General features: G+C 49.6%; 5 protein-coding genes across 5 annotated transcripts; 3 read left to right on the top strand and 2 right to left on the bottom strand.

The window, feature by feature from the left end:
* Window positions 1-7,227: 7,227 nt before the first annotated feature.
* On the top strand, window positions 7,228-8,202 carry PG998_002955 (uncharacterized protein; the record flags this gene model as incomplete). Its single annotated transcript, XM_066869773.1, has 1 exon — window positions 7,228-8,202. The coding sequence occupies one exon, from the start codon at window positions 7,228-7,230 to the stop codon at window positions 8,200-8,202; it is 975 nt and encodes a 324-aa protein (XP_066733523.1).
* Window positions 8,203-11,076: 2,874 nt separating this feature from the next.
* Window positions 11,077-11,378, top strand: PG998_002954 (uncharacterized protein; the record flags this gene model as incomplete). The annotated part of the gene is made up of 2 exons (XM_066869772.1): window positions 11,077-11,188; window positions 11,284-11,378. The coding sequence occupies 2 exons, from the start codon at window positions 11,077-11,079 to the stop codon at window positions 11,376-11,378; spliced, it is 207 nt and encodes a 68-aa protein (XP_066733522.1).
* A 1,864-nt stretch (window positions 11,379-13,242) lies between these two features.
* On the bottom strand, window positions 13,243-15,071 carry PG998_002953 (uncharacterized protein; the record flags this gene model as incomplete). Its single annotated transcript, XM_066869771.1, has 2 exons — window positions 13,243-14,651; window positions 14,726-15,071. 2 exons carry the CDS (start codon window positions 15,069-15,071, stop codon window positions 13,243-13,245), a joined length of 1,755 nt encoding a protein of 584 aa, XP_066733521.1.
* Window positions 15,072-17,585: 2,514 nt separating this feature from the next.
* Window positions 17,586-18,585, top strand: PG998_002952 (uncharacterized protein; the record flags this gene model as incomplete). Its single annotated transcript, XM_066869770.1, has 2 exons — window positions 17,586-17,787; window positions 17,843-18,585. 2 exons carry the CDS (start codon window positions 17,586-17,588, stop codon window positions 18,583-18,585), a joined length of 945 nt encoding a protein of 314 aa, XP_066733520.1.
* A 153-nt stretch (window positions 18,586-18,738) lies between these two features.
* On the bottom strand, window positions 18,739-20,147 carry PG998_002951 (glycoside hydrolase family 18 protein; the record flags this gene model as incomplete). The annotated part of the gene is made up of 4 exons (XM_066869769.1): window positions 18,739-19,727; window positions 19,783-19,832; window positions 19,877-19,975; window positions 20,029-20,147. 4 exons carry the CDS (start codon window positions 20,145-20,147, stop codon window positions 18,739-18,741), a joined length of 1,257 nt encoding a protein of 418 aa, XP_066733519.1.
* Between the last annotated feature and the right edge of the window lie 271 nt (window positions 20,148-20,418).

The raw sequence follows: 20,418 nt of genomic DNA, 5'->3' as shown, positions 1-20,418 counted from the left end.
TCTGCACTCCAAAGGTACACTAGTGCTGACCGCTGTGCGGAAAACTATGTAAGCTAGTCCGGAAACATCCCACGAGAGTCTTGGAGCTCTCGACAGCTGGATAAAAACGAATACGCTGCTGGATAGTTCAGGCTCCGAGTTGAACGAGTCTCTAGGCCGGAACGGTACAAGCGGGGCGGTGGGAACATTAGGCTCTGGTATGGGCTGCATCATAAGCTGTATGTCCGGCGTCCAATCCCGTCTCTCGGTGCCGCTTAAGCGGCGGTTCCGACTATGCATCAAAGTAAGGGACAATAAAACTCAAGACCGAAAACAGCCCGTGAGACTCTTCGAGCTTAAGCAGCAAAGAGACAGTACTGCATGTTACCGTGCTGGATGATTATGGTTCCATTCGGAGCGCACTTCAATAAGGGGACAATGAGAGACTACGGTGGTGCGGACCAGAATGGTTGTTTAGCTTCCCAGTCATACTACTCGGTGGGAATTGGAGGGATCCCAGAGTGCCTCTTGTGAGCCAGCAAGTGCGCCACGCCCAATAATGGACACAACTATATCGGCGTATGCTTAGGGTCTCCGTCTCACCCCCCTACATAAAACAATATTTGCTGCATTGTGTCCAGAAGAACCCAGTAAGCTGGCGGCTTGTTCATTCTCGATAACTTGATCGGAGGTCCCAACGTCTAGCACAGCCCTATTCAACGAGAAGTGCAGCATACTCCATCTACGGTCCTTCAACTTTTCAACAAGCATCTAGAGCATACCTGCACCGTAAGTACCCATAAGCTGTCGTTTGTTGTCCCAGAAATCCACAGTGGTCTCGCTGCCCCTAACCATGAATTTGGACAGCGAATGGTTGACTCCCATTTCGCGGTTCGTCCAGTCTGATCACCCCGTATTGGACGAATCCTCCCACAGCTCAAAGCCGATTCCTAGTAACTCGGCCGCGTCGATGTCTCTACCAAGACGTGTGAGAATCAACTTAGGTCCCATCCCTAGTGTCTTGGCCCTTGACACTGGGCCGACTCCCACCGTAGCCCCGTCCATGACCGCCGTGCCGCCAGCAACGACCTATATCATCCCTGAAACTAGTATTACAGCCACGACAGGAGCAATATCCACAGCAGCTAAGGTCGGCATTGGAGTCGGAGCTGGGGTCGGGGGCCTGGCGCTGGTTACCCTGGGCGTATTGTTGACCTTTAGGTGGCATAAGAAGAAAGTCAATTCCAGACGGATGAGCCCACCGAGGTAGATACCTTCTGCCATTAGGGTACATAGTTAGGTCGTGCGGCTTGGGAGAGATGAATGAAGTTGCTTCAATTACCCTTCCATCTCATCCTCTTCCACAAGTCTTCCTAGTATGATAATCTGCACTGGTGTCTTGCCTGTGAGTATGAATGTTGGAAGGAGTTGGAAGAAGCGGGTTAAGGGGTGGCTGCTTTCGTCAGCCACAGGAAAAGCGTACCGTTGGTGGAGGAGTCTTCAGGATTGCGGAAGCTGGAGTGACTAGAGGTGAGAAGATAGAAGGCACTATTAAGCCATTTGTCACACGCATGCCAGCTAAGGTATGCAGAACGGCCCAGCCGGATAAACTACGTTCCTGGAGGGATACAGCGGCTAGGGGACAAAGGATGCTCGATGTGGTGTATATAAACCCGACGAATCACCCTCTCGAAAAGAGAGAAGGAAACCAGAGCTCCTAGAAGTGCCATAGTCAATTATTAGCTGAATCAGACCCAAGCCCTTACTGCCCTTGTCACACAACTTCACTCCTGCTGTCCTAATTTGCGCTTCTTGCATGGTCCTTCATGACGCCGTATATTTTTGGTGGCCATACTTTATCACAATACTTGCATCGGATCTTATCGGACTTTTCGCGTTTTCTAACACTTTGTAAGCTAACATATTTGCACATGGTCTGAGTACTTACTCATGAGCGGTCTTCGTATGTGAGCCCACCTCGGGACGAGATCCTTGAAAATCGCAAGTACGGCAACGGACTTTCTCTTCCTCTTTCTCTTGGGCAATGGATGATGACTCGACAATGGGATGTGTTACTAAATCAAAAGAACCGCCGACTAAATGATCCGTTATGTGTGGAACTAGGTCCACCGCAGAATGACGACACAATGGACAGGTCTTCTTCGAATGAGAATCAATAATGTGTTGCGCAAGTCGAGTTTCGGCAAGGACCTCGAAACAGGCTGGTACGGGGCATGTTTGGACGTTATGTACCACCCGGCGATGTGTATCAAGTTCCTCCTGCCTCAGCAATTTGCCGCAATCATCGCATTTTACTCAGAAGTGAACCGTCGTAAGGTGGTATTCGAAGATCGTAGACGCTAGAGTTAGATCGCACTCGTCACATTGTTTCTCTAGGTGATAAAGTTCGATATGACTCCTCTCGAACTCTGACTCGAGATCGGGGCAATCCGGGCACCTTTGCCACCGACCCTTTTGCTTCATGTGTGAAAAGAGGGACCCATTCGCGATGATTGTTTCGCATTTTGGGCACTCGATCCACTCATGATACTTGGCAACATGGTTGGCAAACCCTTCTCTTTCGGGCTTGCACCTTCGGCATAGTTGCAATTCATGATGGGAAGTGAGATGATTCTGCAGTAAACAAGCAGGCATCAAAACCTCAATCTTTTTCGCTTAGCAGAGAAAACAAGCTTGCATCTGTAAGTGTTTCTGGGATCATCAAGCACGGAGTTGCAATGTCCACAGGTATGCACATCGATCGTATGTTCAGCCATACTCACAACCTCCCCCAACATATTTGGCAGATATGCTCAGCTTGGTGATGTTCACCAATACCACTAATAGGTATATAAGATTCGCAAAGAGTGCAATTTCGCAAGTGGTGCGAATTGTTCAGATGATCGGCCTCTGATGTGGTTTTAGTGACCATGTAGCAGTAGGGACATGTGACGAATCCGGTCTTGTCAACAATGCTGTAGGCTATGGGATCGCCTGCATTGCAATCGGCAGGGAAAAATGATCTTGGATAATCCTGGTAAAAGTTTTCGCATCCTCTGGTGGACAGAAGGAAATCCCTAGAAGCTCGTACATGGTCAATGGTAGGCCATCTATTGTGTGGCACTTGTTCACCACGGCGATCGGGGTGGCAATGCAGTACGGCGATTCGGAACGCTTTTTGAATAGCTGGTGGGTCGTAAATGGCCGGGTCAAGACCGAGTGCATCGAAAGGGCTATATTCCAGCCAGGGTGAGTTCATGATGGTGAGGATGGTGAGGATGGTGAGGATGGTGAGGATGGTGAGGATGGTGAGGATGGTGAGGATGGTGAGGATGGTAGGGTGGGGTATATGGGTTTGGCAGATTAATAGTTCACATCCATTTGTCTAGACTGGAAAATGGTTTCACCGTAAACCGGCGAATGGTAAAGCTTACACCGCCCACTTTCCTCCCGTTATTTAGACTAGCGCACAACATACCAAGGACCCTGACTAAAATGAGGATACGGCGACCTTTTACGTAGAAACAATGATAGTGCTTCAAGATTGTTTAAGATTCAAACCACAATCTGACTTTTGCTTGCATTGTTAGATTCAATTATTAGCTGAATCAGAACCAAGCCCTTACTGTTCCCAACTCCCCCCGAGTTGAATGGGAAGTGCGCCGGCCGTACGTCGTGTGCAATCTCTTCCCACCAGGATCACCGTGGAGGCTAGGACCAAGGGATCACGGGAGCGCAGAAGGGATGACAGTAGCGTTAGATTGTTGGTTACTGTACCGAACTAGAGTTGAAAACATGCTTCAACATAAGCATACACAGAGTTGCCGTGTGATATTTGACGCATTAACATGTGCCACGTCTTCACCCGAACTGCATGCCGCTGAGACTCGTCCGAAGGTCCTCCAGCATTCCCACCATCTTCTTTGCCAAGGTCTCCCGCTGCAACTTGCGTCTATAGTCCTTGTAGTAGTCTGGCGCGTGCCTCGCCCCATTCTGCACAGATCCTCTTGGATGGCCTGCCTGCGACAGCTTTGCACCGTTTCCCCCATTCTGGGAGAGCATTGCCGTGGTTGTGCCGTCATAATCGGCGCCAAGGGCCTTCTAGCCGTCACCTGGCTGTCCCAACGTGCAGCTCTCTGCAATGACGCACCCATCACACCGTGGTCGGGGTACCTTGTGGGTGCTGGCCGGGCTCCTGCATTCGTCGCGGCGGTCGGCGCGGTGTTCGTCATAAAGCTAGGCTCTGTGCGGGCGGGCTGCCGTTCCACTGTCGGTTGGGAACCTGGAGTGTCTGCTGTATGAGGAGCGTCAACGGCCAGTAGACTATGTAGTCAATAGACAGGAACTTGCTTACCTTGCGAATTTGGCGGCGAAGGCAGCTGCCTCGGATCCACCTGCCTCATGGGACTGTTGGGAATGACAGTCCTGCCATCCTCGTCGGGGATGACGTCGTAGACAGACAGAGGGTCTGTCGAGGCAGCGAGAAATGCTGCAATGTAGTCCCTTAGATTAGTAAGAAGCTCAGCGCACTATAAATACTCTCTTTCATGCTGTTCTTCTCTGTTAGTTCTCCAGCTTTCTCATTTCTTCCACCGCCACTATGAGGTATCAGTCCCGACTACAGCATCAGCCCCGACCCCAGTCTCGATCCAGAATATGGGATCCCGATACAATACTGGAGTTAAAGCATCCGAAGAAAAGTGTACACAGTTGCACAGGCTATAATAAATCTTCTGGAAACCCTAGATGCATGAATTCCGTGGGGTCCTTCAAGCACGGTTTCGACATCCTCTGCACCCTCGCCAACATCAAGCCAGCAGCCGCTGCATCGTCGCGCAGCTTGAAGTCGGCAGCTATTCACACGCTGTGTCACCTACACCAGGGACAAATAGATGACACGGTACGACGATGGAAGTTAGCCTTGGGGGAGACAGGCGCAGGCCAGTCCCAAGGCCAAACAAATAAAACCTCCAAACAATATTGGAGCTGTTATTCTACGCCAAATAACGGAAAATGGATGCCCGAAGACAAGGCGGAACGGAAGTGTCCAGGAAATTACACACCTGACAATCAACATATTCGAGAGAAGGTGCAAAAAGAGGAAGAGCAACGAAGGGCGGCGGAGGAGGAAAGACGAAAAGTGGCGGAGGAAATACGGAAAGCGCGGGAGAGCGCTCGTGAGAGACTTCGTCTCGCCCAAGTGGAAAGGGAGCAGAAATCAGCTGCCGAATGGACAGAAGCCTTGAGTAGATACCGCATGCGTTGGGCTGATATCAAATCCATACATCCAGGCCAGGTTCGTTTATCCAATCGCCGTCTTACGTGCTCTCTAACAAAACTTATAGGAAATGACGGGGAGAAATATTCCTTGGCCGGTCAAATCCGGCCTGTTGCAAGACGTGAATAGAGACAGCGTTTCTGAATTTTTTAAGAAAGCAATGAGCAGCGAAGATACGGCTGAGAAGAAGTTCATGCTGATCAATGCAGAGACTAAGAAGTGGCACACTGATAAGGTGATGCAACACTTTGGAAGGGACATTGTCGAAGGGGAAGTGCATGAGGAGCTGGCTACTGTTGCGAAAGTGATGATTGAGTTGAGGCAGGAGGCATCCCGACAAAGACAGCGCTAGACGGACACTTACCTAGATACGGATGAGCTTCGGGCTGCCGTACTTATATTAGACCATACTTAAGAAGATCTTGACGGCTAGTTAGGCTTACGCATGCTTTATGGATTGGCCCTGGTGCTTGGAAGCATATGGATAGGTGGGAAATCGTATTTGCCTTGCTGCAGTCGGCCGTGGCGACTCTGGTAAATTCAGCCAGGCCTGGCCGGCATGACGGACAGCCGCGCTTTCCTGTCAATCATCCTCTAGGTATTTTGGAAGTCAACTTGGTACCGTGTGTCTAATCCCCATTTCTGTCCTCTTCGAGAGTGTGACCACGCGAGACTCATGTCTCTTGATAGGCAACATAGCCGCCTGCCGACGCTGCCTAAGGCTCCTAAATCTATCAGTGGCAACGTTGCCATAGCATGACCATCTTCATTCTAGAACCGTTGGGTCAATCGAACCAAGCCTCTCAAACTTAGATTCTCTTACGAAGCCACCGAACTAAACGCTCCTGCTTAAAGGCCGCCAATGTATAAGCAGGTCCAAGCTACCGTCTCTCGGATAGAACACGATGTGGTCCTCCGCTTCAAGCAGAAGTTGGGGAGGAACCAAAAAGCGAAAATAATCCAATGTCTCTGTAGAAATTTGATTCACTAAGAGCTCTCGGACTTGGCATTCGGCTTTTGACATCGCACTAGAATCCCGTCGTATTGCTGCTGAGGTCTCGTCCAACGACGTAATCATATTATCTTCGGGCGAGAGACTGTGATTGGCAAGGCCCCTTTCCCGGCTGCATATTTTCACCAAGGCTAGACGGCCTCCTCCATCCTTAATAAAGGCCTCATGATATGCGTACACTAATCTGGCTCGAGTATGAGGCCTGCATCATCCCCTGCGCTGCAGGACTCCGTTGTCTAAGCCACATAGGCACCCGCCGAGTATAAGTAGAGCACTGTCTCTTCTAGTCTGTCCGTGTTGTTGGGAAATCTTCCCACTTGAATTTTACAGGCAATCTTCCTTTATCACTCGCCAGTCCACACGAAGCTGACAATGGATCACTGTTTATTACCACAAGATATTTTCGTCGTCATCGCGCGGCAGGGCGACGAAGATGCAGTACGGGGGCTATGTGGCGCCATAACCGACAGTGACCGATATTCGCCGCTCCTGATGTGCCGTATATGGCCTCTAATACGGAATTCTGCCCAAATGCTGCTGTTGTTCTTGCGCAGTTTAGGAGGATTGGGCAGTTTGTTCTAAAATGACGCGGCTCGCGAACCGGCTCTACGCTAGTGACCAATAACGAAAGATATGTTATAATTACTGTAAAATCCAGGTTCAGCGTCCGGATTTCAATCTAGGATTCTTGCCAATGAGGTAGATCGGGGTATCTGTACAGCGGACAAAGGCTCCCAACGCCGGCTGTACGACTTTTCTATCGTTTCTTTACTGTCATTTTTGTTTCCGCTTTTTCCTTGTGGAAAATACCACCCTTCTGATACGATATTAGGAAGGTAAAAGGGCTTCATTATCTGAAGCCTTAATAAGTAGTGTTCTAATTTTAGCCTCGCGCGCACCTAATAACGCAACTTTAAATATATTCTTTGCATTATACTTTGTGTAGCTTATAGATTCAATGTATCACCGCCCATACCCCCACTCACGCTCACGATCCCGATCTCTCGGATCAGAGCAATCGGTATCTCCCATCGGAGATCCCTCCAACAGCAATAGTGAGGGATCTCAGCCATGGTACACGCCGTCCCGGCTGCTGCTCTTCCACAAGATTCCTTCGTGGCAACAAGACAACGAATACATTCTATCGGGCTACAGGCCCACTTCCGGCTCTGTTTGGAGGTCACTCACAAGCCTCTTCTACCTCCATAACCAGACAGTCAACGCTTATTCGCACCTTATCGGTGCAGCCGTTTTCATTGCGCTGTCTGTATATTTTCACCAAGTCGTTTACAAATCCCAGGCCAATAGGCAGGTAGTCGACTTGGTCGTTGTGTCTACGTACTGTCTGGGAGTGGCGGTTTGTTTTCTCTTTTCTGCAACCTTCCATATCCTATGGAACCACAGCCATCCCCTAATGTCGTTCTGCAATAAGCTCGACTATCTAGGGATTCTCATATTGATGTGGGGAGCTGGAATCCCAACTATCTACTATGGATTCTTCTGTAACGAAAGCCTGCGCTTGCTTTATTGGTCCTCTACCAGTGGTACCGCGCTGACTTGTGCTATTCTTACGCTTGATCCGCACTTTGCTTCGCCAAAGTTCCGCAGCTGGCGGGCTTGTTTCTACGCTGGCTTTGGACTGAGCTCTATTATTTACGTCGTGCACGGACTTCTGGTTTACGGCTGGGCTGTGCAAAAATCGCGCATGTCGTTGGTTTGGATGGGCTGGATGGCGACGTCAAATCTCGTGGGCGCTGCCATCTACGCGGCTAGGATTCCTGAGAGATGGGCACCTCGGCTGTTCGACATCTGCGGCGCAAGTCACCAGATTTTCCATGTGGCTGTAATGATTGCAGCATACATCCATTTCGATGGAATTGTATCCGCTTTCCGTTTTGCTCGATCCCAACCAGGTGCATGTTCCGTTGTTTAGATGAGGGGCAGGTGCAGCTCCAAGAGGAAGGGTCGGGGGGAATTCCGGACAGTCAAGTCGTCTCTTTCTTCGCGGCCTCGGTTGTCTGAGCTGCGTTCGCTCCCCGATACGAAAAAAGAAAAACAACAACAAACAGACAAATCAATTTTTTGCGACCGCTGCATGGAAGCTATTATTCAACTCAGCCAAAAGCATATGAACATTGGAGGGAGGTGGAAGAAGTGGGAAAAGGGGGTGGCTGGTCTCGTCAGCCACAGGAGAAAGCGTCTGTGCTACGTGGGGCGGGCCACTAGTTCAATTGCAAGCAGACTCGAAACAGCGACACATGCTATGGCTCACTTCTTGTCCATCATAACTGAGCAGCCGGGTAAAGGGCGATTCTTCGGAAACGCGCCGCCGACATGCACAGCGCACGCCTGACGACCGACGATATGAGTCGAAATCCGACATACACGGAAGCGAGCACAACAGGAGCGGGGACAAGCTCCCGAATTGGTCATGGCAACATGACAACAATTGCTACTAAGAATACTAGTTGAGGTGACTGTCAATTCTGTGTTGCAAGAGGCGTTCGCGACCCCGCGCCATTAGGGCCAACTGCCCATCTTCCTGCTGCGCAAGAACTTATCCTCGCCAAAGAGAAGAAGTTACCAACGCCAACATGGGTCCTGGAACCAGATCAGCAGCTGCCCTGGCAACTTTCACCCAACTCGAGCTCATCATGTCATCAAGATTTCAGCCAACCAACTTGCACGAGACGCCGGAGGCCTTCATCGAGGATGCCCAGCTCATCTTTGACAACTGCCGTAAATACAACATCGGGACCACACCTTACACTAAAAGCGCCAACAAGCTTGAGCATTACATGTGGCAAAAGCTAAAGGCCGTTCCAGAATGGTCGCACTTGGAAGCTTAGGAACCCATTTGCTTATGCCGCAAGGGCGCGCAAAAGGCAAGGATATATCAGAAGGAGAATCTTATTGAACGCGCCGTAGAGGCCTATTACCAGAGCATGGAAACCAAAGAGTATGAGCATTCGATGGGAGAAATAGAAAAAAGGCACTTTCCACGATAAAATAGTTAAGTCTCAGCACTGCCTCCTTTTATGCCATCCGTTTCAGCCTTGTGGATCAATACTATCTTCCCCCTTAAGAAACGATTGATATATTATGAAGTAATAACGAAGGCCTCGAGCGAATACCTTGTAAGTGCCTCTTACATCTGTCTGTTCTAACATAATTCAGTTAGCAATCGTTTTCATGGCCTAAATGCTTGAGATATACATACGAAGCACTCGTCGCTATTGTGCTCATTATAAGACCATTGGCGCCAGTGCTTGTGAGGCAAGGGCAACGGGGCCTCTTACGCCCTCCACTATCCACGGTCACGTTGATATTCTACGTATATTTCTGCTTTAGTTATGTACCAGACGACTGTAGCTGCATATTGCAATGAAGGCGGTACTTACAATACAAATATTGGAAGAAGAATCGTCCTCAGGAGAATAGTTGTCGATGGTGACAGCCCTGTTGTCGACGGCGACAGAACTGTCACCAACGGTACCGAATACACTCCAACCTCCCCAGCGCTTCACGCGCAGCCGTGCGAACAACGCCCTACAAGTAAGCAGAGAACTTTGATTTGTGGAAGAAGGGATGCTGTGAGATGTCAGTCGCCAGGTTCGTATGACATGCTGCGATCTCTTACAATCATTGGCGGCAGCTGTCCGGAGTATAGCATGTACAGGAAATCCGCGGTGTCGTAGGACCAGTAAAACCCCCTTGCGAAGTAAGCCCGTCATGATATGTTCTATGCAGGACTGCGAGAAACATCACTGAGTGAGCATGGCCATTAGGATACGTCTAACAAGAGACCGAAGCCTTCAAACAAACGAGGCAGCAAAAGGAAACATGGAAATATAGCCGGCTTTATGAACCTTGGCCTAGCAGATCCTAAAGACCAAGTCGTGGCCAACAGCCTGATCAAGGGGTTCGATTGCAGCCACTTTCAACGCCTGATAATCGGATCGCTAACAGTCAGCTATCTTTGCGAGCAGTCGAGGATGTTGGTTGTACAAAGATATTTCATTCAGACTATAATTACTGAGTGTCCTGCTCACTGGGATGACGCTGCTGGGTGTCGGCGAATTCATTGAGTGGTCAATAATACGGGGCGAGAAGACCCAATGATGTTTCGATGGCTACTGATAGATATAAAGACCATGTAGCCCCATGTTTCTGGCCTGCATCGTACAGCGTTCTAACCTTTACCTATATCACGCTCGCTCGTTACCGTCCCTTCTCTGTAGTACTGATACCAGCATCTCATGGAGCCAAACAATTCTAGACTTGCCATCGCCAGCGGAGCGCTATTCATCGAAGTCCTGACTACACTCTGGAACTGCTATGCTGTTCAGAATACTTCACGGGATGAGGTCTCTACACCGACGCCGCTCAATGTACGTTACCGGTATACATTCATGGCCTACTTTATTTTCATAACAATTGTTGGAACATCCGCGTCGACGGCCCTTTTGGCCCTATCCTGGCAAGGATATGCTTCCTGCTTTCGTTACTTGTTGATGACACTCTCACTATGGAGTATGCTCCGGGAGGTAGGTTTTGTCCCGAAATATTCTAGTTATGGCTTCCTAACAAGCAAAAGTCTCTCCTCGCAGGAGGGACATGGAGCCCCGGACAACGGCCATTCGCACCTCTGCCTCTCGCTTGCATTTCCCTGGGAGCCTGCTTGTGCTTCGCAGTTGGTGTTGTCTCTGAAGTGTTCTTAGTATCCTGGAGTGGGACTCTGCGTCGAATAGCGACGACTTTATTTCGACTTTGGCTAGTCTGGGAGTGGCTTCGGGTAGCCCAGGATATGTCGCAGCGCCGGTCGTATATAGCTGCCCACAACGTGCTTCGAGTTCTCGCCTTTGGCGCCAACATGCTAGGCTACTCGGGCCAGGGTACGACTGAAGAGCTTCTGGTATGTATGTAGCTGATGTTTAGAGGACTGGGCTAATCCTGCAGATCACATCAATAACATGCGCCACGTACGACCTGACGACTACTTGCCTGACTGTAGGCTCGATGTTCAGACAGCACTTTGTGCCGAGGACTGCCACTTTAGAGTCCTCCATGCCCATTAATCTGGTGCCGATCTCGACTGGCTCCTTATGAAGCCAGCTTGGTCGAGGCTATGGCAGACTGTGGCTTGGGACGAGCCATGTTTATTTAGTGTGGGAGCAGGGAAATAGCATTTGGTACTTTGTTGTTCAGATCTGGGCTGGTATGTCTAGCACTCTTGTGCAAGTTATTAAATGACGTTGACACGCGGCACAGCTATACAAGCCTGGGCTAGCCTCTTGACGCTGCTGTCGGGCGGCAAAGACGACATGTCAAGCGACTGCTTCATAGAGTCCGCAGCATCACTGTCCCCAGAGTCCGCTCTGTCGCGGAAGACGTCTACTCCAGGGTGCTGTTCTCGTTCCGTCGCTTTGGGCTTCGACCACGACAGGACTTCCTGCGGGTCCCCACTCTGCTCCTTTCCGTGTACAATCGTCCACTCCGCGTTCGAAACTTCAGCCTCCACTCCTGGAGCAGCTCCGCCATCTCCACCAGATTGCTATCAGGTTCGAAGGTTGGCTCCCATTGGACCCTATAGTGAGTCGCACCGTCCACCACTTCTTCTCCGATGATGGTACCCAGCCACTGATCACACCGTTGCAACACCACATGGCTTTCCAAGACAGAATCATGGTTGGGAAGAACCAAATTGTCCATCTCGTCCCGCCACGTTTGAAGCAGCGTTGTGCTTACTTCCGTTTTAGGCACGAGAGTGGGTTTCCAGCTGATCAAGTAGTACGACTTCTCGCCAATGACTTTCTCGTCCAGGATTTCCTGCGCCTCCCATTCCTCGGGAAGCCGGAGGTCGGTTTCCTGCGTCTCCGACATAGTTGAGCTAGTATCTTGGGAGAATAACGGGCTATGTCTCCTCGTGGGTATTGTTGTGTTGTGTGAACGGCGTGCCATAAAAGATTGCGTTATATCCATGCGGACTTGTGCGCTACGGTGATTTAGTATATATTTCAGAGAATAGATGTGGAGGGGATATCTGAGATATACATATCTACTAGTTATTGCTTATGTAGTCTGGGTGTTCCATGCTCAATGGACTAGAGATTCATGGTGCACTGCATGGTGGGCAATAAGATATGATATCTGATATGGTGTAGATAGGCACATGGACAGTCTATGCATCGGGCCTGGCTCTTCCTCAGCTCATTAAAAACACCAGGTGGAAAGAGGACGTAGGTTTCGCTAGTGACTGTAATGTGTTCCTCCTGCTTCTGTGCCACTGTCGGTCGTTGTGCCACGGCAAGCGCCGGTACTACCGCAGGGAGCAGCATTGGACAAAATGGGGAAAGAGCCATTTTGCATCAGGTGAAGGTAGTCCCTAGTAACCTGCCGAAATGCTTCTGTGGCTCTGTGGTTAGGCTGCTCTGGCCACGTCCACGACAGGCAGCCGAAACGCATCTGGTTATCCTCCCATGTTATGAAATAGTAGCATGCGCGCATTGTAACCCCAATCCTGCAGCCCTGTTGTTCCCATGGGAACAGCCTGTGAGACTCTTCGAGCTTAAGCAGAAAAAGACAGTACCATATATTACTGGATAATTATGGTTCCATTGCGAATACGTCAAAAAAATGTATAATTGGAGACTACGAACAAAGCCTCTTTTGTCATGGTTCTAACGTTGTTGTACGACGTCCATGTAGTACTTCACTCATCATTCCACTCTGTTACTATCCTCTACTTCCTACTGCACATTGGCCTTTTCGATCTTCTCATTGCATTTCCGCACAGTCGTTGACAGCCCGTCGATATGATACCGCAGTACGGCTAGCAACGGAGTGACCACTCCATTGACTATGCAGTCTGTTGCAGCTACAGGAACACTGGATACGGGTCGCTCAACCTGCTTGAGGTACTTAAGAATCAAAAGGGGATTCGTCTTGTCATTGGCTTCTGGGGTTAGGATGACTACCCCGCGTGAGCAAGGCCAAGAAGCCCCTTATCCATGCCTTCAAGGTCGTCCACGTCTTCCATAGTGGCCTCACCATTAACCGTGCCATTCGTACGAGACTTTTCTTTGTCGCTGAACTCGGCTCGCTCGCTTCTCTCAGAATATTCTCTGTTCGCGCCCGGTGTGTCACCATCACGCGCGTGGTGCGTTCTGAAATGTCGCACCACACCGCGGTTGGAGCATGCAGGGGCTTTCCAGCGCGAAAGGCGCCGACCTAAGCGTCGGAAAGCCGAGGCGTAAGACATAGTCTCCTCGCCGTAATCGTCAGCTTCCGATGTCAACTGACAAATCCCACCGAGTCCCCAACCGCGGTATGGTACTGATTTCTCCATAGCTTCCTCCTCATCGCTGTCGACAAAGGGATCCGCCATGGTATCGAGGCGGTGTATTACGCGAATGATGGCTCCCTCCTGCCGCCGCAGTTTACGAACTTTGCGGTGGGCCTTTCGTAATCCTCGATCTAAGATGTACTCAACACGTTGGTTTCGGCTGTGCTCTACGGCAAGCTGGTGAGTAGTAAGCGGCTGCGGCTTACGTGGCACTACGCCATCGAGTACTGCAGGCTCAGGCGTGGCGGGAGAGTATGCATCATGCACATGATTGAGGGATCCTGCTCCTCGTGTACTGGCACCGGTATCTACTGGACGAGCTAGTGCCCTGGGCGGCGGATTCGATATCAGTCTATCAAGGTGGGTCTCGTGGTTGGAAGGTCTGATGCGCAACAGTATCGCGTCAGAAGGCCCGCCCTCGCCAATTGGTTTGCCTCGCGCTGCAGCACGCTCTCTTGGTTGGTGATCTTGAGCATATTGAGCGTCGGCGGTAATTATATTGGCTCGGTGGGCTTGTTTCTCGCGGCCAAAGTCGATTTCTATTTGAGGATCGACATTTTCCTTGTCTTCCTCCTCGGTTAACATAGGGATCAATTTAGGCACCCCTTGGACTGACAAATCCTCGTCGTACACTACGCCGACACCAAATGGGTTCTCATCACATCCCTCCTCTGTAAAATCGGATTCGAGATAGAGCCACATTAGCCACAGAAAAGCATTGGCACGAGAGCAGCTGGTGAGGTTAGTCTTCATAACCAAGTCATGGAAACCACTATCATTTGGAAAGTGTAGTCCAGCGATGTGTGATGCCTGTTGACAGAGGAGGAATATCAGATTGACCGGATTTGTTCGCGGGACCTTAAGATATCTGAAGTCATAAAGATTGCGAAGCCCAGGTCCGTTTTCGGCTACGCCCTTGAGGATAGTTTTTAGGCGAGGAGCATCCTGCAGTTGTTTGTATGCAGTGGTGTCCTGATAGACCTGGATAGAGGGGATGGCATGGTAAGTGCGAAGCTGGGCTCGCATCTCTGGAAAGACTGGTAGTATACAGTGGGCTTAGTAAAAGTATGCAGGCAGTGGGGAGTAAAGGGCGAAGAGGATGACGACTTACAGTTTAAGGTGGTATTTATACGACCAATATTGACCAATAGACAGACCATGGCCATGCTCTTCGCGGCCTCCCAGTCATTAAGGAGTTTGTCGCCAAGGACTTTGCTCGTCTTGCTGCTCCTAGCCATTGCGTCAATGTATAATCTGGCAAAGGTCTGCTTTTCCCTCTGTGTGATGTCGTAGCTGTTGGTGAAGACCTTGCACTCGTCGTCGAAGACGGCGCGGAGGAAGTCGTACTGGATGTCTTTCCTCCAGAGCGGTTCACCATCCTCCTTCTTGAGTGGTCGTATCTGGCGGATGTTCTGATCGGCAGCGGGATGGGATGGATGATTGTCTGATTTTTCCATGATGTGTTGCCAAAAATGCGTTGAGTTCGAGAATTTCGAGTCTGGTTCATCTCTTTGTCGCTGTCGCATTTATTTGCGAAGCTACCAAAAAGAGAGACGGGGGTCTGGCCACCACTACAATTGGCATGCAGACATAGCAAAGATCGGACAACTTATTTGCTTTTCGGTAATCGTGAAATCATGCCAGCGATGAGCTTGAACAGTGTCAGTAACGCAACGGCATAGTGAGTCGAGAGCTGCTGTCAGAGGATGTATTATTGAAAAGGGACGCGTGAAAAAGGGTTGGGTAGCAGATCATTCAGTAATATGTGGGGGAATATGTGGGAGCCGCTGCTTACCAAGGCGACATGCCAGTTCCCTTGGTCAATAATGTGGTACGTATCGTACGTAGTGCATAGTTCTTAGGTATCTTTGTTTATCGCCACCACGTAGGTACACTAGAATTTTGGTGTGCTCAAGAAGCCGGACATGCATGTCCAGCGCTAAGGCAATGGCATTTCATGATTAGGAGCCACGACGTACTAATGTAACCCAAATGCTTGGTGGCTCGTAAGGGCAGCTCCTTGCATCTTTGACCTTGATAGATTGGGCGGTCTGGCATTGCCCCCAACTTCTCTGTAAGACACGTCACGAAACGCAATACTTGACAGGTTGGTTACGTGTGTGCATGAAGAACCTCTTCGAAAAAAGAAGAAGGTTAGTCGAGGCACTGCAGCGCATATGGGTCAATAATGAGCGCTGGAGAGTTACCGAGCAAGAACCTCGGTAATGGTTTCCGCACCCACTCGACAATCGGAGGGGAACGGGAAATTGACGTTCACGAATTTATCATGTATAGTAACAAACCTCCTCATTATAACTACGAAGTATCTCTATGTATGCGGAACCCTGGCTTACAAGGGCCATCGCCAAATATGGATGGGCAGAGATGTAACTAGGGGCTCCGAACGGTAGAGTATTCTTTTCGCCCTCCTACAGATAACTAATTTAGCCACGGCCTGATTTACCAGGAGAAAAGAACGTTGTTGTTACCATTGCTACCCATTTACCATTCCACCTTTCAATGGAAATGAGATTTGAGAGAATCGCGACAGCAACAAAGATAATAACATGCCACGCCTAACGGTATCCATCCTAATAGACACGAGCAAAACAAACTACAACCTTTTGATTGCCATCCGCAACCCTCCTTCCAGCAACCCAAAAGGCGACGTCGGAAACTGTACTGTTCCGGGAAAGCAGAATGCATTAAATACTAGCAAGGAAAGGAACGGCAAAATCCCGAAGGATCGAACAGCACTGGCTCCATAGGGATCCAATCTGTTGCTACACCCGCATCTAAACCGCTACGTTACTTGTCATGTACAGTCCAAAGGTGGACGGCCGGGGAATAGGTTCGATATGACAAGAACTATCATCTTACTAGGGGGCCAATTAAAACGGTCAATACAATGCAGTGATTACAACCTCCAATATTCAAATTCATTTTTCTGACAATAGTCCCTCAGGGTCTTCTTTTCCCTGCGCCAACCCTCGACTCGAGAGGTCGAGGAGGAAGACTTCCCCGATGGTGACGAGATCAGCGGGGGGCAGGACGTCGTCCCACCGTTTCCCTTGTCGCCCGCTGCAGACCAATCAAAGAGGATATCCTCGAATTCTGTGATGGTGGTCAACCTAAGCAAGGGTCAGAGCCTGCATTACCTCCTTTTCCTCATAGAGGCAACCGGTTAGACGCCGTACCCGAGAAGATAACACACCCTCACTTGCCTCCCCTTGACGACCAGTCGGATCAACGTACCGGAGCTAGCATAAAGTTCCCTAAATAGTACCCATGGAAATACATTGCTTTGGCACTAGTAATAATAGAGCATCCAAGCAAGGATATAAGTACGCGAGTCCTATCTTAGGGCACCTCCTTGCAAGTGTCCGGTCTTCGACCCTGGACATCGATTACGTGCGAAGCTGCGATCGTGGGATACGGAGCTGGGTCAAACGACTTGGGTAGGATGCAACTAAGACCACCAACTACACTAATTTGGAAGACAGTATAAATATTTATTAATGAAGCGGTACACAGTATTATTGTCTTGTAATTGATGTTGTTGTTCAATTTGATACCTCACTCGCTCGATGACAAAGTATAAATTATGTACGAGCTGGTGTTCGCATGGTCCTATGCTTCCCTCAGCACTTCCCGTGCTTTATAATACAACATATTGGAGGTGGAAACCGCGGATCAGCGTTAGCACAAACCAATTAACAGTCTTCCAAAACGTCTATTCGCCACAAAGAAACATGGGTTACCTCAATCCACTAAAAGTTGCTGGTAACAACTGCGGCCAGCCCTCGACAAGGGTAGTCTAAAAGTTGAAACGAATATTCAATATAAAAAGGTCCCTCCCTCGCGCGTCCCGTTAACCATTTCTTTACCTTTTTTCTATTTGCTTCCAGGTCTCGCAACACTCCATGATGAGCTTTCAATTCCAGCCGACCAAAGGCCCAGAGACCTATAAAATGGCAAAAGCTAAAACAGAAGCATTTAAGACCGCCTTCGTTGGGATTGGGAATAGAAGCCCAACGGGTCCACAGGTTACATATCTTCGTAACCCCCCTAACGGTCCTTTCTACAGACCAAAAGCCGACGGAGAACACGCAGACCCTGCCTACGGTATGAAACAATCGAACCATACTTTTGATAGCACGCAACCATATCAAGGTAAGGCTCTTCTTACGATTTTGTGCAACCTGCTGATATGCCTTCACAATATCAGCCGATCTTTCACCGGCCAAAAGAACTCCTCATAGGTCCAAGCCATCATCGAGTCAAGACACAAAGCACCACCACGTCATCGGCACAGATCTCAACAGAAGCTCGGCTCATCTTGATGTTGTAATTTCTATACACGCTACGGAAACCCCATTAGCAAAGCCTAGTTTCCATACTTTGGCTAACGCTATGACCGGCACGGTTGAAGAAGGCGGCCCAACCGTACACGGACTGTATAAGATGATCAACGTTCAAAACAACAAGAAAGCTGCTGCTTTGCCCCTGCTTGGCGGTGCAAACGCTTCAACTGGACATAGCCCTTCGCAGAATGCAAAGCACGGAACCTCTATGCCTACGATCACTACCTACCAATGGAAGGATAAGGCCGAGTTCCCCAAAAGGAAACCTCCACAACTACCTCGACCTGGACCGAGGCCCGCAAAACGAAAAAGGCATATGCCGGCCACACTTCAGGAAGCTAACATTCTCGGCGTAAAGCTACGACCGCAACCTGAGAGGCTCCCTCCTAATGCTAACGGCGAAACATACGACGTAGAGTTGTTAGTTTCTCACCGCATTATTGACGACTCCGGTGACGAATCCACTGAATACCTAGTTATGTGGGCAGGCGACTGGCCTCTCGAACAGAGATACACCTGGGAGCCGGAAGAGAACATCGACGCGGTAAATTTAGTGGGAAGCTACTGGAGGGAATGGTGTAAACGGCTCACGGCCCGAGAATTCTAACACTCTTATGCTAGCGGTTCTATTTTGATGGGGCTCTTGATGGGATAATACCTTGATTATTATTCGACACAATTTAACTGTCATTTTTGAAGGGTCATAAACCTTTGGCTTTGGTATGTAGCAGTCTACCACGTGTATCTTGGCTCCTCCCGATCAGGGCATGCCAGCAGCAATATTTGCATATGTACTGTCCGGATACTGCAGATTGTTCTGGCTCTGTCTAAGCGCACCGAGTGACAAGTAGCTTGTTCGAATGAGGCTCTCAGCGTCGTTCCGGTCCCCACTAGCCTCCCAAAACATGGCTCCTCCTAAGCCTTTGGACCTCAAGTAGTCTATCTTCGCCTTGACCATACCAGGCGTGTCGTAAGATATCAGCTGCAGGCTGTTATTGTCGTATTCGTACGTGGCCCCAGCGATGATATCTTCCTGTGCGTCTAGGTGAGAACGGGGCAAGGCTTTATAATCCCAAACTCCGTTCTCCCAAGACCCCTTACCGATGCCGGAATAAGGTTTCCCAAGGCCAGAAGTGTTTTCAAATGCACGTCCGAATAAGGGCATACCCAGAATGATCTTATACCTCGGGACGCCGGCAGCAAGGTATCCAGTAATCGCTGCATCCGTGGAGAAGGGAGTAGATCCCAGGTTCCCTGAGTTGGGATAAAGGTTGGCCTGGTGCGCACTCAATGGGGAGAAAGAGCCCGCGTAATCATAAGCCATGAGGTTGAACGCGTCCACTATCTGAGCCATGTCGAACAGCGGCAGCTTGGTGTACTTGTCAGGACCGGCCGGCATCGCAGCCGTCAGGTGAAAATGGTACCCCGGCACGGACCGGGCGGCGTAGTCGTTCAGTTCGGCTCTTACTGCCTTCAACAATGCTAGAAAGTCTGCTGCCTCATTGGCGTTCGCAGGATATTCCCAATCAATGTCAATTCCATCAAAGCCCCAATCCTTCATCAGTGATACCGAAGATTTAGCAAACTGAATGCGCTTCGGCTCTGTCGATACAGCTGAGGCGAACCGCCCGTTCAGACTATATGTCCACCCTCCAATTGATAGATGAACTTTGGCATTCCGGTGGGCCTTTTTGAGGAGATAAAGCTGCTGAACGCAGCCGTATGCATGGCTTGCAGAGGTTGGCGTTGCTTTGGGGGGCTCAGTATGTTTTTTAAGAGGCAGCTAGGTACTATATAAGCTTACAAGCATCAGACCAGTTTATCTGGATGTCCGCCCAGGGATCGGAAGAGAACCTGAAGGGCATTAGAGAAGGCGACTTAGAATGTACCTTACTTACACTGTCCCGTCGTCTTGAAAGTTTGCGAATGCATAGTATATATTTGTCACTACATCCGCGGGCAACTGCTGAGGCCAATAATTCCTTGCATAGATACCCCTATTCCAGCATCCGTTAGCGCGAAAACTTTGAATGAGAATCATAGTACCAACCAATTCGCAAAATAGGCAGAATTTTCGTAGCCATCTACCCGTTTGTCCAAAGGAGAAATGCTAAGTGAAGTGCGCAGAAGTGAGCACGCCAGTAAGTGCTTGAGTAGGTTTGCCAACATCTTGAGAACCTCACGATGATGACCAAATTGATGTGAATGGCCTAATGAGAAAGTTAGGATTCGGCCAGCTTCGACAGGTTATAATGCTTTATACGGTACGTACCTATAAAGAAAAGAGCGTAAGGCAGAAACAGATCGAACGTTGGTAAGAAGGTCCATGAATGGAAGCATATGTAGAATTGCAAGAACTACTCTTTTAGCCCGGGCCAACAAGAGCAACATTGGCTTCAGTCGCGGTTAAGAGATCTAAGAACCTGCCCACAAAGAGAGT

This window comes from Apiospora kogelbergensis, assembly GCF_038363985.1.
Source record: "Apiospora kogelbergensis strain CBS 113332 chromosome Unknown utg000002l_segment0_segment0, whole genome shotgun sequence".
Classification (NCBI taxonomy): Eukaryota; Fungi; Ascomycota; class Sordariomycetes; order Amphisphaeriales; family Apiosporaceae; genus Apiospora; species Apiospora kogelbergensis.
This window is presented reverse-complemented; position numbering and strand designations above follow the sequence as displayed.